The 19,227-nt window shown below is 34.2% G+C and overlaps 1 protein-coding gene across 1 annotated transcript in view; it reads left to right on the forward strand.

The window, feature by feature from the left end:
* EYS (eyes shut homolog) overlaps positions 1–19,227 on the forward strand; it is a 723,820-nt gene that overhangs the window by 40,788 nt on the left and 663,805 nt on the right. The window contains exons 4-6 of the mRNA XM_053938438.1: positions 10,471–10,664; positions 12,520–12,647; positions 17,798–17,912. Coding sequence (XP_053794413.1) covers positions 10,471–10,664; positions 12,520–12,647; positions 17,798–17,912 — 437 coding nt within the window. The remainder of the gene's footprint in view (positions 1–10,470; positions 10,665–12,519; positions 12,648–17,797; positions 17,913–19,227) is intronic.

Consider the following 19,227-nt stretch of genomic DNA (forward strand, 5'->3'; position numbering starts at 1 on the left):
TAGTATCAAAATATTCAAGATAAAACACCAACAGCCTATTTTCCTCACCAACAACATTCAGATTACAAACTATTTTTATTTAAATATCTATCTTTGACATTTTTTTCTCTCTCTCCTACCACACAGAAGGTGTAAAACAGGTCTATTGGTAACTACTCAGCCTATCCTACTGGTTCTGTGTTACTGTGATGTGCTTCTCTAATCCTAAAATTCATGCTTTCTTTTACTCTCACTTTCAATATCACATGGTGTGTCCTGCTTCTCTTCAAAATATTGTCCCTGTCTCAGACTCTGTGTGCTGTCTCAGACTTCCCCTTATTTAGCACACGTCCCTGGACTCTGCAGTTGCCCAAGGGCACACCTTCCCAGAATATATTCCTATAATTTGCATTTCTTTTCAACCCTTACCTCAGTTATAGAATTTCAAGTGGCTATATCTCCTGAAGATCCATTTCCCAGGTCTTTAGTAGCTGTCTCAAGCCTACAGTCATGTTTCTGAATATTGTTAAGCAATTTAGTAGGAATTCATCTCAGCCAAAATCCTCTTTCACTGTAAAAGAAGTATCTTGTCATTTAGACTTGTGATTTTTGAGGATGAAACAAAAGTAAATATATATATCTTGAATAGACTCCTTTGTCAAAGATTTGACAAATCAATTATCTTTTGATAAGACTATTCCCTATGTCAATTTCTTTCTTCTTGAGTAATTGTATACCTGCTTCCACACTACTAAAGATTAGAAAAAGAAGATATATAATCTTTAACAATAATTAGCTGTGAAACTATGGAGACAAATGAATCACAGGCTTCAGTTATTCACATCCATCAAACTGATTTTGAAAATAATTTGTTAAAGGAATAAGAATTAATACAAATTAGTGAATTCCAAAGGTTGTAGCTGTTTGAGGAAATTAAAGGGTTTAAACAACCATGTATTCCCATCTGAAAATTTCAAAGTAGTGAAAGTTTTTCAATATTTTTAAATCCAGTATTTGCAGCTGTGTATAATATGCTATTGCTGTGAGCTGCATTTGCCCATAGCTGTATATTGTTTACTTAGAAGTGATGTACAGAGCTGTAAGTGGCTTGGCACATGTTTATACAAGCTTTTTTTTTTGTCTTCTCAAACAGTTTTGGCTGTAAACAAGAGAAGAGACCAAGCCACACATCATGTAATTTGTTATGGAGGAACGTGTTTAGGTGTTCTCATGAAGTGACATGATTTTTCAGCCCATACATCTTTTGCCATCACTCAGTGTGGTAACACTGAGGAGAGAGGAGAAAGTTAATCACCTGTCATCTGTTCTAAAAAGTATATTAGCAGAGAAATAAAAGAATACCAACTTTCTGGTGGCTAATTTATTTAAGACTCTTCTTTCTGGATTCACATAACTAACTGAACTGCCCACTGTCAATATATAAGTTATTGCATTTAATTTATCCTAGTGTCAGAAGAATTCTTGAAAATATTACTGCCAATAAGATGGATAATAGCAATTATCATCATCAACAGCAAAAAGCCTCTGAATAGTTTTAGAATTCTTAAAGGTTTACATTTATTATGACATTGTCATGATTGCAGAATACTGAGGTGTATAGCACAGGCATGTTACAGCCAATTATTAAAAGCTTTTTATGGAACTTTCAATTGCAGGTCAGTTTCTTTATTTGTCTCTCAACAGGTATTAGCCTTAATCTTTTGGTGTCCAAATATCTAAATTTTACTCTTCATCTGCTGACTTCCATTCCTAAAGAAAGAAAGACAAGGAATTTGGTAAATCTACCTAGTGTATATATTGATGCCTTATGTCTAGTTCCACCCAATGTGTTTTATAGGATTTTTCTGATTTACACTAGATTATGTGAGGTTCCATTGAGATAAATCATAAATAAACACAATTATGACTGCCCCCAAAAAAGGTGTGTCATCTTGCATAATTGAATTAAGAATAATGCAACAAATATAACCTATATCACTTTGCCGAAGAAAAGTGTGTTAAGAAGGCCCTCAGAATAAATTACTATGCAAAGTAAACCTGTTAGCACAGATTTACCAATATTTTTTTTAAAAAATATATATGTATTTACCACTTTTTTTTTTGCAAATGTATACATATGTATCCTACTTTCTAAATTTTTTATTTATCAACCTATTTTAGTTTGGAATCACATATACTTTTTCATTTTAATGAAGAAAATGTCTGTCCTGCTTAGCATATTTGCTTGGTCTGTTTTCATTTAGGATTTTAATCAGAAGTGTGTTTCCCATTCATACCTTTAAAAACCATGTTGAGAAACCTCATGCACAAATCCATGAATCCCAGGTGAGATCTCATCTCTAAGAGATGAACACCCTCAGCTGATTCTAAAGAGAAAGATCATTTTAAATCTGGGCATTTAGTGATGTAGCATTGGTGTTCTTGACAAAAGTCATACCTGTCAATCTGAACATTATAGCTCTTATCCTTATGCCCCTAGCAGCATTTTGAACAACCCTTTCTGCAACAGACTGAGGCACTAGGAAGTGATTTTAGGTGAGGAATGCTATATGATCTCTTACACCTAGAGTGATGCCCTGCTCTTGCCCAGGGAATAACAGTCCTCCAGAAGCAAGAACAGCCTATGCACACTGCCTTAGCAGCAGCCAGTGTGGCATCTGCTCAGGATCAAACCAGTTCTGTTAGCTTACACTATTTTTTGAACACTATGGTTAGCCAAGATAAGAGGTAAAACTAAAAGTTTATAAGGACTCTTGATGAGTTTTTTCCAGCACTACGGTAATTTTTTCTCTAATAGGCTTCCCTCTAATGGAAGCTAATGTTGTTCTCATTCATTTACTTCTAAAATTTCCATTTTCAAGAATGCTGATTGGAGCTTTTCTATAAAGCACATCAGTGAACTTTGATGCTTCCTTTTTGATATAAAATTAGGATTATAGCCCTTATAATCTTTCAGAGATTTTTACTCCATGAAAGACCTAGATTTACAGTGCCTAAAGTAGATTTCATTTTGATTCATACTTTACCGAAACTTCATCTACATGAAAAACAAGGTATCATTCATCAGTTTTGACTAGAAATGCATATGAAGATGCAAATACTGTATTTAAAAGAATTTAAAAGTTTAATGTTTTTAGTACAGTAATAGATATATTGATATATTTCAGGGTCCAGTTATGTAAGACAAGAACTTGTGATTCAGTGATCTTTTTAAACAGAAAAAAATAAGATCATTCTACAGAGAAAAATTTTAAAAATACTTTTCAGTTTTACATTTAAATGGAAGGACATCTGACAAAGCTCATGAAGGTGGAAACAAGAAGTGGACTGGACTAAACTAATTTTAATAAATTTTTATAGGAACTAAATAGATAGGAATTATTTAATCATAGAAAATTTTTCACAACTGAATAAACTGAAATCTGATGACCATCAGATTAAAAGAATTGTTTTACTAATTAGTTGTTCGTTTGCATAATACATATTAATGACATGTGTAAGGACATTGTGCAGGTTTCTATAATTCTAGATAGAAGCTGAACATATTAAAATATTAACAGTAGTTTAAACAATGAAATTTTCATACTTGTCTTCATACTCAGCCTATATTCAGTCTACTGCCTATTGTATATCTTGGTCATTGATTGCATCAAGTGGCAGTCACTTGCTTCAATTTTGCTGAAAATAAATCTCTCTTCCAAATAAATCTCTCTCCCACTACGTAACTTAATTTTTTATCCTTACCCTGAAATATTATTGCTCTATTCTGAACAAGTACAAATAATTGACAATAACATATGCTGTTTCCTGAACCAGTCTACTCTGCCTTATGCATAACTGCCCTAGAAAATACTGACTTTTCATTAGGGGAACAACAAATTGAGAATACTTATATCATATTAAAGTGTAGTATGCTAATACGATTCTTAACATATTTTGCTGCTTGGGAAGAGAAATGTTTCCATAAATGTGAAGTCCAGAAACACTGCAATTGAAATAGAAACTATTATTTTAATCAGTAAACTCAGATATTTGTGTAAGTGTCACTATGTTATATGTTAACAAATTGAGTGACATTTATCAATGGCATCAGGAATGTCCTTTATCTTTAAATGGGTTATCACTATAACATGGCAATGAAACCATAGAAAGGAAGACTAGGTGGGATACAGTCAAATTGAACAAGGACAAGCTGGGGCTCTTCTGCCATTAGTTTTGGTTTTGTGAAAGATTTTATTCTTTTCATGTGTAAAAACAACAGAGGATGCTGGAAATAAGGTTCAGTTCCTTAAAATAAAATTCATTACCTTTCATTTTGGTCTATCAGATAATCTTTACTCATTTGTTCCTGCTTTTTAATCTTCCACAATTTTTATTTTATTGAAGTAAAGCAAACAAGAATTCATTATATTGAAAGACAAAGGTGAACTGGTCTTACTCATGATAGTTTTAATATTTTGGAAATTCCTCTTTAATCAGGGTATTCAATCAGGCTGATAACTATTTTTTTTCCACACTAAAGTTTCTGGAATCAATCAATCTTTAGTGGTAAGACAGGTTGTCCTCAAGACAACTGTCCTCAGGGGTTGGTAGGTGGTGCCAGGGAGCAGAATGGTCCTCTTGTTATCCAAGAAGAGGCAGTCAGAGAACTGCTGGGACACTTGGATATTTATAAATCAATGGGACCAGATGGGATCCACCCTAGGGTGATGAGGGAGCTGGTAGATGAGCTTGCAAAGCCGCTCTCCATCATTTATCAAGAGTCGTGGCTCACTGGCGAGGTTCCAGATGATTGGAAGCTGGCCAATGTGACACCTGTTTACAAAAAAGCTAGTAAGGGGGATCCTGGTAATTACAGGCCAGTTAGCCTGACCTCAGTACCAGGTAAGATAATGGAGCAGTTCATACTGAGTGCTATCACACAGCACTTACAAGATGGCCAGGGTATCAGACCCAGTCAACATGGGTTTACGAAGGGTAGGTCATGTCTGACTAACCTGGTCTCCTTCTGTGACCAGGTAACTCATCTGGTAGATGCAGGAAAGGCTGTGGATGTTGTCTATTTAGACTTCAGCAAGGCCTTTGACACTGTCTCCCACAGCATACTCCTGGAGAAACTGGCAGCCCACGGCTTGGACAGGAGCACTCTTCTTGGGTTAGGAACTGGCTAGATGGCCGGGCCCAGAGAGTGATGGTGAATGGTGCTGCATCCAGCTGGCAGCCAGTCACCAAGTGGTGTCCCTCAGGGGTCTGTACTGGGACCAGTTCTATTTAATATTTTTATAGATGACATGGATGAGGGCATCGAGTCCTTCATTAGTAAATTTGCAGACAACACTAAGCTGGGAGCTTATGTTGATCTGTTGGAAGGAAGGAGGGCTCAGCAGAGAGACTTATTTGGTTGGGTGGATGGGCAGAGTCCAACAGCATGAAGTTAAATAAGTCTAAGTGCCGAGTTCTACGTTTTGGCCACAAAAATCCCCTACAGCGTTACAGGCTGGGGACAGTGTGGCTGGACAGTGTTCAGGCGGAAAGGGACCTGGGGGTGCTGGTCGACAGCCGGTTGGATATGAGCCAGCAGTGTGCCTTGGTGGCTAAGAAGGCCAATGGCATCCTGGCCTGCATTAGGAATGGTGTGACCAGCAGGAGCAGGGAGGTCATTCTTCCCCTGTACTCGGTGCTGGTGAGACCACATCTTGAGTGCTGTGTCCAGTTCTGGGCCCCTCAGTTTAGGAAGGAGGTTGAGATGCTTGAGCGTGTCCAGAGGAGGGCAACAAGGCTGGTGAGGGCTTGGAACACAAGCCCTATGAGCAATGTTTGAAGGAGCTGGAGTTGTTTAGCCTGGAGAAGAGGAGACTTAGAGGTGACCTTATTGCTCTCTACAACTTCCTGAAGGGAGGTGTAGACAGGTGGGGGTCAGTCTCTTCCACCGGTCAGCAACTGACAGAACAAGGGGACACAGTCTCAAGCTACGTCAGGGAAGGTATAGGTTGGATATTAGGAAAAAAAAATTACCGAAAGAATACTAAAGTACTGGAATTGTCTTCTCAGGGAGGTGGTAGAATCACCATCTCTGGATGTGTTTAAAAAAAGACTGGACATGGCACTTGGTGCTATAGTCTAGTTGAGGTGTTAGGGCATAGGTTGGACTTGATGATCTAAGTGGTCTCTTCCAACCTCATTATTCTGTGATTCCATGATCTCCCATTAGAACATGCTTTCTGCATTTATCTTCCTGAGAGTTTGAATAATCTTTGAGTAGCTGATCATTCATCAGTGAGTACTAATGGAACTTCGGTATTTTCAGCAAATGTCTCTTTTTGGGTCTCACTGAGGAAAAAATTACTTCTGTTGAAATTGTTGGTAACAGAAATGCACAGCATCTAGGGCACATACTATTCCTATACTATGTTTTTATTGATATCAAAGTAAAATTGAAGGTTATGTATCAAATCTGGTAGTTAAGAAAATTTGCCTTGCCTTTTTTTTTTTTCAATTTTAGTCTCAAGTCTGCAGAAGACATAAAACATTTCAAATATGCGTGTACTAGTTGTACTGATGTGCTGATCCTAGCTACGCAGTTCATTGTTTAAATATTGTCCTTTTTCTGGGGCTTGCATTTGACATCAGATTATAAAGATCTACTTTTATCCTATTCCTTCTTTACCTTGCTTCTAACCACAACATTCAAGAGATCAGTAAGTGCTAACATGGATATGAATTTAAGTATTTATTTAAACATATTGCAACAAGAGCCACTTATAATGACCAAACGTATGCATTTTAGTAAAAGAATTGAGAAATAATTTCTGATTTGCACAACTTTTTGAAGGTTTTGTATACATCTTGAGTCAAAGTAGATAAATAGATTTGAAAGTTTAGAGGATCAGTCATTCATCTCTTCTGACTAAAGCTTGTTATATTACATATGTCCTCTTTTATATAGTTGTCTTCCTGTAAGCAGTTAAAGAAGTATTTTTTGAAATGCATTGATGTGAAAACAGCAAATCGAGAATTCAATTCTTTCATGGTAGTCAGATAAAGAGATCTCTGGTAAAAATATGTGAGGTTTTTCTTACGTTATATCATTCTGCTTCTCTCTTCAGTCATTTGCTTTTCTTACACTCTCCTCTCTGAATTAATGATCCCTTTACTGCTTAATATTTTCCCCATCCAAGAACTGTAATCAAGTCACCTTTGAATCTTATTTAGCAAATAGATTGAGTGTGACAGCGGGTTTGGGAATGATAGAATAAAAACCTCAAACCACTAATTCTCCAGAATTCCATTTATTGAGTTGATTTGTCAAACTCATCAGGCATGGATGTTAAGGTGAAAGAATGTTGCTCTTGCTTTTCACATAAGATGCTGAATACAGGGAATTATAAAGTAGAAGAATATCAAAGACATAATTATTGTCAATGAGTAAGGAAAAAATCCAGCTCAAGACTGAATTCTTCATAAAAGACATTGGTAGATGTGACTTGTGTTTTAGACCATGAGTCAATATCTTCATTTAAATTAATACCCCGTCACCTAGTTAGATAATTGGCTATCAATTTATACAGAATGCACTGTTCTTGCCCAAATTAAAAAAAAAAAAAAGAAAAAAAATGCTCCCTTTGCAAGGAAATGCCAAGGAGAAAAGAGCAATAAGCTAAATATCTTTTCCTTTTTTTGCCATCCTTGAAACCTGCAGTTTTCCTTTATGTATTTTTCATGGTGTGATTGACAGTGTTTCCCTATCCACTCTCATGCTTTTCTTTAATCGTTTTGTAGCTACTTTAGTCTTCTCTTAAAAGAATGTTGCACTATCACTTTTTTTTTTTTTTTTTTGGCAGAACAATACCATTCTCCTAGTTTTGCTAGAAATGAGCATCACATTACCAAAGGCATCTCTTTCATCTGGTTTCCCCCACTGGTCTTCATTGTTCTGTCCTATTTTGTTCATTTAGTCCTCCCTTGTTCTAATAATCCCATTGAGAGCCATTTTTTAAGAAGAGGCTAAGAAATGCTTACTAATGGCAGCACAAAAAAAGCATGGAGGAGTGAATGGATTCAGGAGTAGAAACAATGGCAGGAAAAACTCATTATTCCAGTCACCTAGTGAGACTTCACTTTCTGGCTTTCCTTTGGGTAGAGCAAATGGGGTCACTGTTTTGCTCATTTTCCTATTTCTGATTATTATTGTGGATGGGACAGGAGCACCCATTAACGTCAAATGTGACGAATAATGGAGAAAAAATTGGGTGAGCCTTGATTAATAACCCCTTCTATGAGTACTACTGGGGCACAATGTTGTACTGAAGTAGGACAGGACAGCTAGATAGTAAATTGGGTAATAAGAGAGAATTGACCAATCTCCTTCACTTCATGTTGCAAATGTTCTCTTACATATGCACTAATGCCGATTAATAGCCTTTTTCCGAGGAATAGCCTCCTTAGCTATCCCTATTAGCAAGCCCTAACTTCTGGAATTTGCAATGTACTGTAATTTGGTTACTATGGTGATGAGGGATAGCAAAAAAATTTTGAAAGATTCTTTGAGTGCCCTCTGATGCTAAAGGCAAGTGAATAATCTGTCATAAAAGATAGATCCAATTCATTTTGCCTTATTGGAATAACTATTTCTAATGAACTGAATGAAAAAAAAGGAAAATGTTTTGACCCTGTCACATCAGCTGTTCTGGTATATAATGGAGACAGAGTGTGATATTTCAATCTTCTGGTAAATGTTGCTCCACATACTTTCAGTTGTTTTAGATAGCTATTCTATTCATAATTAAATTATTGGAGGTTCACATATTTATTTATTAAGTGGTTTTAAATTAATTATTTATGTTTATCCTGCAGTTTACTATTTGAGTAAAAATATTTTGTTTACCATTTTGAAATTATACATCTCTTTGCAAAGTATAATTTATTCTTTTATGAATATCTATTTTTAAGTCAGTGGGTTCAAATTACTAAGAAAATGTTGAATCAATATATATTACTACTTCAGAAGGAATTTATTACAAAGCTGTATTATTGCTACAGCAAATTGCTAAAAAAATCTTCTGATATAATTTGTTAGTATGTATTAGGGAGGTGGTTTGAATCAGTGCACCAAAGTAAAATGTTTGTGAAAAGCATATTTGATACATAATTTTCCAGAAGTAAATGGAAATAAATTCTTAGATGGTATAATTCTGCTTCATCTTTGATGTCACAGGATTAAAAAGAGTTAATTGTCAAAAATACTTAGGCAGTTCATAAGTGTTAAGGTATGAAGACAGATCAGGTAAATCCTTCCTAGGGTTACAAGAATTTAGGAGAACATGAGAAGCTACTGGACATAACATGATAAACTGCTGAGTTCAACAAGTAAGAGGATAAGTGGCTGACAAATGTTACACAGACCATCATGAGCAAGGACTGAATTTCACAGTGAAGGGAGAATTTTGTAAGAGACATGGAAGTTTCAAATAATTAAAGAGGGTAACTTGGGGAAATTTTGCAGATTGTTTTCTTGCAAGGCCAACAGAGACTTAGTAACAGTCTCTTTACTACTTCTGTGTTAACATCTCTCATAGTGGGGAGTGATAGATATTTGAACTAGGCCAGCCAGAAACTAGAATGACATCCAGATCTAGAATGACTCAAGCTCTGAGCCAGCAAGTCAGCAAGAGATTCAGGATCTGGATATGGAAATCAGACAGACTTATAATCTATGCTGGTTCTTGAGGCATCCACTAATGAGGTTTTATCTTTATATTTACAAAATGAAGGAGTGTGTTGAAGGTCATTGTTGACCTTCAATACTAACTAGCCAGAGATAAGGAAAAAGTCTGAGCCATCATTGCTGCTTATGTTCATTTGACTGCTGTTTGTGTTTATCTAAGGGAAAAGACTCTGTTCTTGATGGTGACTGGTGTTCTTCATGGTGATTCACATGGCCAGCAGATTTGTAGTGTGTTTATGTATGTGATTGTGTGTTTGCTCACTGAAAGCACATTCAAGTTCAGTACTGGCTGGATCTGTAAACAGGAATGAGAAGAACCCTCCTGGTCTGGGAATCCACTGGATTCAGCTTCCATTAATAATAACTGCAGTGAAATGTTCAGTGACTGTTCAGCATCTTACAGGACCATGGCTTCAATCACATCCTTCCTTTGCTACAGATGGGATTACTCGCTCCCAGAGATTCCTACTATGTTAATTGACCAAAACAAATAAAGCATTTGGGAATATGTAAAATTCTTTGCTTTTAGATGGTGATAGTTTACAGATGTCCCAGGCTGTAATTGGAGCTTCACAGTGTAAAAAAAATTAGAGACACACAATTAATAAAAGACTCTCAATCCCTCAACAACAACAACAACAACAACGAGAAATAATACGGAAACATGACATAGTAAAAAAGTAATGTCAAAGAGCATGCCAAGCATCACTCCAACACTGTATTTTTTTTATGTTTATTTATTTTAGGTCCATTTTGTGAGGAACCTGGTCATCCTTGTGCCTCTCAGCCATGCCTGAATGGAGGTATATGCCATTATAACCAGTCTGGATATGTTTGTAATTGCCCTTCTGGTTTTCTTGGTCACAACTGTGAAATTGACATCAATGAATGTTCTTCAAGGCCATGTCAGAACAGAGGTACATGTATCGATTTGCCAAATGTAAGTATAAATGTTAGAGATCCCTATTTGAACAGAATCATAGAATTACAGCATTGCATCATAGAATGATTTGGGCTGGAAGGAACATTTAAATATTATCTATTTCCAACATCTCTGCAGTGGGCAGAGACCTCTTACTCTAGATCAGGTTGCCGGAAGTTGCATCCAACCTGACCTTGAACACTTCAAGGGATGAAGCATTTACAACTTTCCTCCTATCTCACTAATTTAGCAAAAATGATAATGTGTGGGGTGATGTCAGAGGTCTCACAGAAGTCAAGGCAAATGTTATCACTTACTCTTCCCTTACCCATCAATGGAGTTACTAGATCATTGAAAGACACCATTAGTCAGACATAATTTACCCTTTGTGGAGACATATTGTCTGTTTCTAATCACCTTCCTGTCATCCATATGCTTTGACATACCTTACAGGAGGATCTATTCCATGAAAGTGTCAAAACATTTAATTCCAATGTAAATTTTTAACTAGTTTTGCATGCTTCATGAAAAAACAGCATTTTCTCAATGTGTTCTGTTTATAATGTTTTTATGATAAAAACCCCCAAACTCCCCATTTCAAGTCAATTGCATGATGATCACTTAAGAAACTACCCATGTTATTTTATTTCTTTTTTCCTCTCCCTAATAAAATAATCTGACACAAACATGAGGCACCATGTAATCTTTATTAACTAGTTATTGTCTTGTTCTTGCTTTTCATGTGGCATGAAATTTTAATTCCTTTTTTTTTCTTTCTTTTTTATTTTTGTAAAATAGAATAAATTCATGCAGAAGTCATGAAGTTTTAAGAATAAAGTCATACCTGGTAGTATGTCAAAATAAATTGTTGATGTCCTTTCATTAGCATGTTTATTGCAAATAGCAGTGATTGTACAGAATCAAAACAGTGAAAGAGTTCAAAAGCTTAGTTCAAAAGCTTAGCACTTATGTATCATATAGCAGTGATACATATTCATACACAGAGAGAAAAAGAGACATCTAAATTGCTGAATAAATTGATAGATTTCTAAGCTATGCAACCTATCTAAATATTTGGTCTACTAGATATACTAGCACAAACTATTTTATGCAGTAAACAAACAGTTGTAGTAGTTTGTTTCACATGTATAGAAATGTCTCAGTGGGAGCTGAAGTTTCCTGATTATACCTTTAAGACCAGTTCTAAAGAAACACCTAACCACTTCCAATTTCATTAGAGGAACAAATCCCTTTACTTTTTCCTTTACTTTCTGACTTCAAAAGGCCTATGAAAAGTATAGAAAAATATGGGTGGGACTGTCAGCCCTCAGAAACATTTTGTTTTGTACAATAACTTACTTTTCTTACTGTTCAAATTAGAGATTGCAGTAACTGACAGATGTCTTTCACTCTTAAAGTGAAGCATAGACTCTGTGCTTTATCTTAAAGGATAAAATAGTTATCCATAATTTTCTTTCCTCCTCTAGTTAGCGACAGTTTGGTTATTGATGTACCTTTTGTACTGTTAGTGTTTAAAAGATGCAAACATTACATTGAAACAAAATCAGAAATGAGAAAAAAAACCCCAAATTAATTATAAAACTCCTTCTTGATTCAGTTATGAGAAACAGCAATTTTAAAGCTGGTATATTTCCATCTAGCAAACTCAAGTATGGCATAATCTCTGCTGCAAGGCCTGTTCTACTTGTCCTAAATTAAGTTTGCAACCTATCTGAGACTAGACTGCTTTGTATAATGAAAAGTTGTCCTAGTTAGGATCTCTCTAGTAATGGATGTAAACATCATAAGCATGAAATTTTGTACTGCTTTGGGTACAACAAATAATTATTTCTAATTTCCCTCTCTTCTATAGGATGTGGCATGTATCTGTATGCCAATATTTACTGGCAAGTTCTGTGAGAGAATACTGAATCCATGTGAATTATTGCCTTGCCTAAATAATGCAACTTGTGTAGCTCACCAGCAAAACTATCACTGCCGGTAAGATTGGAAATTAGTTTATTTCAGTACTTTGTTGGTTCACTTGATGATATCACACAGTCTACAGAAAGAAAAGACATCATCATTCACAGAGAACACAGAAAACTATAAACTTCTGATTTTAAAAATACATATTTATCTTTTGTACTTTATTCTGTTAGGCTTCTTGTAAACTCCGGGAGCGATACAAAGGGATTTAAAGCATTTAAGGGCTATAAATGTTTTCATTATTAATACTATTAAAAATATATATAAATTTTAAAACACTGATGACAATTGAGACAGTTATATTAAATGTGCCACTCCCTTTCAGGGTGCATGAAATTTTTGTTGTTACTGAAAAGATAAGGGAACTTATTTAATTTATAGTTCACAGACATGCATTAGTAGACTTTAAATTGATCCGTCAAGCAGCATATGAAAACTGTTTAATTCAGAAAGATCACACTAAAAATTATCCATTGGGAAATACCAGAAGTGACCCAATGTATAATTTAATTTCATGTTTAAATAGATTTTTAGATTTTTTTTTTCTATGTCAGTAAGGAATACAATTTATTCTGTTCCCCTTTGTTTGGCTTTTATCTTGCTGCCTGAGTAAATTCAGATAAGCATTACTGAAGTAAACATTTTTTAAATTTTAGGATATTCATAAAAGCAGAAAATTGAAAGCTGTGATACAAAAAAAGCCTGACAACATATTATTAATGAACTTAGAAAGTTAAAAAAATATAAAAGTATAGAACATAGAGTTACAGTGCATCAGCAGAGATTCAATTGAGAAGACTTGAATAAGAATATAAGTAGAAATGTTTACACTTTCCCAAAGAAAAAAATCCTAACAATTTCATTCTTATTCACTCCTAAATACAGATGTACATACAAACAGACATATGCAAGCTCATATACAGTTAGATCTTCACATACAGATATGTAAAGCACAGAACATCAGTGATCATTCATTTTCCAATTCTTTAAACCGAAATATAAGCTAATTATTTATTATTATATAGCTAGTCTTTCCCACAATATGTGTATATTAGTATGAAATGTGTTGAAGTTTGCATTTAAAAATATGCATAATATGAACAATTAATATCCAGATGTATATTGCCTTTATTAACAGAAACCAAACCAAAAAAGAAGTCATAAAAATTATCCTGGCCCTGTTATACATATTGAATAATTTATAATTCCACAAAGTATTTGTAGAAATGGTCTGTACGAGGAACCTCATTGTACCATAGGAATTGTTTAATAAAAATGTCTATGGGAAAACATTGTGGCTAAGCTATCTTTCCTTTGAAAATATCATGGAAGAATAAGCATGGAAATCATCATTTAGATCAGTATAACAGAACATAAAAATGGCCAATTAAGAAACCATTTTACATTGGGGTGGGTTATAAGCTCATTAACATTAAGAATACTCTAAAAGGGAACTGACAACCTAGAAAGAATGCTGTGAATAGTGTTCAATCCACACAGTCAACCCTGGCAACCAATTTGTCCACCAGACATTCTTGATGAAGGAGGAAAATTCCAGAAAGTGGCTCATATCTTCCACAGAGAAATATCCAGAACAGGTGACTTGACACATCCTACACAAGTTCACAGTTTTCTTTGTCCAAAGGCAGAGGGTTACAATACAATCACAGAATATTAGAACACAATAAATATACAATACTATCAGAGACTCATAGAGCAGCCCAAGTTGAAAGAGACCTTGAAGTGTCTTCTGGTCCAACCTTTCATGGGAAAGGGACTTTAGATGAAATTATTGAGTACCCTGTCCAATTGCTTGTTGAAAATCTCCAGTGTTCTGCCTTAGTTATGCCATTCAGTCCTCAAAGGCTTCAATTATTGATTGCAATAATTTTGATTTTTTTTAATAAATAAAAAATATTCTTCTCATTTTTTTGTGAAATTAAAATTAGTTTTCCACCACTTAACCTGAAATAGTTAATATAAGTATTTATGCCTCTCTACTTGAAAGAAGGCACTTAGGTGAGAGAAAGCATTTTGAAGTAGTATGAATTACATATTTTTCACAAGGAGATCACATTCAGTAGTTTTGTTTGTGAGAGCTGCAATCTTGCCAGAGTACTGAAATGCAAAGGAGGTGTTGACAGATAGAGAAGTTCAACAGTCAGCAGTCTTCACTGTTTTAAGAATTCAAAATTTTCTTTTTGAATTCATATTCTGCATTAACTACTTGAATAACAGAGGATTTCAGAAGACATATAGGAACAGTGGTTAGACAGTTTCAGTTTTCTAAAATCACAGGCTTGGACACTTTCTGCTTGTGATTCATGTTTTAATTCACTTTACCCAAAGGAAATCTACCATTAATTATGTTGCTTTAATTTGGGAGATTTGTAGCTGCTCATCAACATTTTAAGTGAATATTTCATTAATTTTTGGTAATCATTGTCAAATACTGTATGTTATATCTCTGTCTAGTCACTCCACAATAAACTGCATGTGTTTCATACTACATTTGGTGTAATACTACATGTCATACTGCAACATGATTCACTTCTATAGCATTTTAACATCATAAATAAATGTAATGGTGTTTAGGTCAGATGCATGTACAAGTTAAAATAATAGCTGAATTGAACTGTTTTGTTCATTACTTTCTATTTTGCTTCCCCTATGTTATGTTGTTCTCCTTATGCCCAAACTACATTCTTATATCCTACACAATCCCAGCTTCTTCTCAACATATCCTTCCTTCTTTGGAAAAGCAGTTGTTTTCCATTCTAAACATATAACAAAATAGAACCAATTTAATTTTCCCCACTTCAATTATGATATATGACTATGTTCTATTCTAATTCCATCCTTTCAGTCTTGATATCACACACAACTTTGTGCTAAGAATCTAATAGTTGCATTTTTTCTTAAATGTCAAAATTTAAAGTGAATTCAAATAGGCACTGAACAAGCATATCCATCAAAATAAACTATGATTGTTTGCTTTCTATCTTCTTCTATTATCCATGTACTTTATGATAATAAAAGGTCACAAAAAATGTGAAAGGTTGTTCTGAGAAAATACATTCTGTTGGTGCCATCTTTGGAACTTTACTGTCAACTCTTTTTTCCTGTTAACTTCATTTCCCTTTCCTGACATTAGTATGTTTATTGCAAAACAGGAATAAAAACAAACAAACAAACAAACAAAAAAAACCCCCATAAAATTAGCAAATATAAAAATTAGAAGAAGCCACTTCTAAAATTGTCTTTCTAAATTATCTATTTAATGAAATAATCATAGATTGAAGCAAAAAATCTAGGAACTCTTTCACGTCAAATCATCAGTAAAAACAAATATTGTAATTGAGTTGCTCTGAACTTGGTTTTAGATGTTATTTATAAATTATAAGAAAATATACAAAACCTTTTTTATTATTACTTTACGTTCCTGTCATATGTAGATTTTATTATGAAAAGCTCCTTTTAACTACAATACATGAACTAGAACTTTGTTAAGAATAGACTTCACGAGAATTTTGAAGTGAAGTACTTGAAATGGCAGAAATATGAATGCATGTAGCATCTTTTTCAAGAGGAAGGTGAGGATTATGTGGTGCATTGCAACTTGCTTAAAGTGTTCTTATATGGTTGTGTCTATACCAGCCTCAAAGCATATAACCATTTACAGAAGGTTTTTCTATATCCATTTACCTCTGCCCAAATGGTCCTATGCATGAATTGTGGTTGGTTTCCAGGGATTTCTGATTATCCATCCAGTTTAACACTTAACTAAGACCAATAAATGTCTTAAGCTTCTGGACATGCTAAATGTGTCTGTGCATTCCTTGGACTCAGAGCCATACCCACAGACAAACATCTTTAACTGATTTAAAAAGCATAGTTAACTCAGTTGCTTTCTATGGAATGTTGTTGCCCAAGAAGTTGCTGTGGTTAATATACCCCTTACTCTAGTATGCTGCGTAACTGAGTTCATGAATTTTGAAACCAGGAATTGGATTGTTTTTTACTAAATGAGAAAACATAAGCAATACATCTGGATCTCATATCTATTAGGAGCAAGAACATAGGAAAACCAGAAACAATTCTGTATAATCTTAATAATTTCCAGCTTCTGGACTGAATAATTTGAAAAAAACTACCTCTTAGAAACAGCTAAAGAAATTCCCATCTGTTACTTTTGGATTCTTTTACAGACACAAATTTTCAGCTAACTGGCCATTTTCTTTCTCTTCTTAAATCTTTTCTTTCCATGATACCAGAAATGGCCTTTAGACACTGTGTCTGTAAGAACATAGTGAGAGTGTTTTTCAAGGATTATCTATCTATAAAGACATAAGTATTCGAATATTTTTCTACATTGTTCCATTATTGATTTTAAATAAGACTTCTTTACTATCCATTTGAATCGCATATCTTTTATTTGTGTATGAGAATTTTTTTTAACATGGGAGGCTACATTAGGAAAGGATTTTCTCCTACTAATAGTAAGTGCTGACAGGAAGCAGAAGAAATTTGTACAGTTCCTTTTACAGAAATGAGTTATCCATCACTCCATTGGCATCACATGGAACTAACAAACAGTCACAAAAATTGAATGCTAGTTTTTTTCTTTAAAGAAAATACTGGACTACAATTAAGCAAGCACGTAAACAACTATGCATTGTTGTCTCTAGATTGTTACTTACATAATTAAGCATGTCATTATTTACTATTTATACTACTCTTTATTCATTAGCAATGATTGATGTTTATGCCTCACTTATCACATTTTTATTTTTATATTAAAACAACTCTCTGAGGCTTCAATTTACCTATCCTTTCTAATAGTTTTCCAAAATCTTGTTACCTTGTCTATAACTGTTTATTAAATATTACCTCATTCTAGATTTTTTTTCCTGGAAGATTATATGAAATATTGGTGTGAAAATACTTTAATCAATGAAGGAAATTATTTATGAAAAAGCAAAATTATTCAGAATCATGCAAGGGATTTTTAATTTCTTGAAAGCATATTCTGTTTATTTTAAATAACATAAGAGACTTGTTTTGTTACTGCAAGAACATAATTTAATAGAATTATGGAACATAATTAAATACAATTAACTTTTAAAATGCAAGTTCTTTAAAATACACTGGTGTATTTGCAGCTGCATGCCAGGATTCACTGGAAAGAACTGTGAGGAAATAATTGACTACTGCAGGCTGCTCAGCATCAACTGTCTGAATGAAGGATTGTGTCTTAATATAATTGGAGGATTCACTGTAAGTAATTTAATACATGTTAAACTAATTCAGTGTTCCAAAGTATAAAAGCTTCAGACAAGCAAACTTGAAATGCGTTCATTAATCTAAGAGACAAGAGGGGCACAATATTACAGGTTTTATTTACTTTAATCGATACCACAAGGGCAGTTCACTTGGGTAGTATGGATTTTTTTATTACTTTTCTACTGAGATCATGTTTAGTACTATATCAAATTAGATAACTGAAGGGTACTTTTATAGTAAAAAGAATATATAACTAATTGTGGTCCAGTGTCATTTCCCACAAAGATGATAATCACAGCTGTGTTGCAGCCTTTAAAAATACTTTGCTTGAATTAAGATCATCTGTTGCCATTATTTTAACCAGAATCAAATGACTTATCTACACATAAACATGTTTAAAATTAATACAAATTTAAAACTTTGATGATGAAACTGTAGTGTAGTGACATTCATTCCAACAGACAGTTTGGGAAAAAAAATATTAGACCTGCTTGCTTTAACTCTCTAAATTGCTTCTGAAAATGTTAAGCAAGGTGCAGAATTTGGCTCTTGTCCTTGTTAAACTTCATATGGTTGATGATTGCCTGTCCCTCTGATTTTTTTATGGTCATTGTACACAGGCTGATCAGCTCCCAAACCTAATTCACTCCAAATTGAGGAAAAATAATCTCTTCCTGTAATCCTGAGCAATAGTTCCCTTATAAACTGAAGGCCTGTAGTTTCTGGGGTCTCCTTCTCCTCTGTATGCAGATGCCACAGAAAATGGTAGAGCAGTTAATAATACACAAATATGATAAGTATTTCCAGGTGGACTGCACTACTTTAGAAAAACATGCATTCTATGAGAGGCAAATTCAACGCTGTATGCATAGAAAAAAAAATATGAATTGTACAGTAATGAGTGTTCCTGATAGTCAGTGACAAAGAAATCAACTTTTAGCTCAAAGTGAATGTTAAAATGTGACACTGCACCATTGATGAAGACAGAAAGACAATCCCTACAGTCAAAAACAAGCACTTGTATATATAGAAGCATTTTTCAGTAGTCATACTTCTTTGACTGTCCATGAAGGCTCATCATAGACAGCTATATCACCTAAACTGTTTTTAAAAAAGTTTGCAAATGAGGAAAACTCTATTAAAAATAGGTTTATGAAATAAAATAAATAAATAATTTAAAATAATATTCTCAAAAGTACATATAGATTTGCAATCTTAAAACAGTCTGTGGTCTTCCAGTTTTTCTCAGAAGAAAAAGAAAAGGAACAATTGTATTTAAAATATTCAACTGTTGGTACCAAAAATTTTG

Source organism: Vidua chalybeata, chromosome 3, assembly GCF_026979565.1.
Source record: "Vidua chalybeata isolate OUT-0048 chromosome 3, bVidCha1 merged haplotype, whole genome shotgun sequence".
Classification (NCBI taxonomy): domain Eukaryota; kingdom Metazoa; phylum Chordata; class Aves; order Passeriformes; family Viduidae; genus Vidua; species Vidua chalybeata.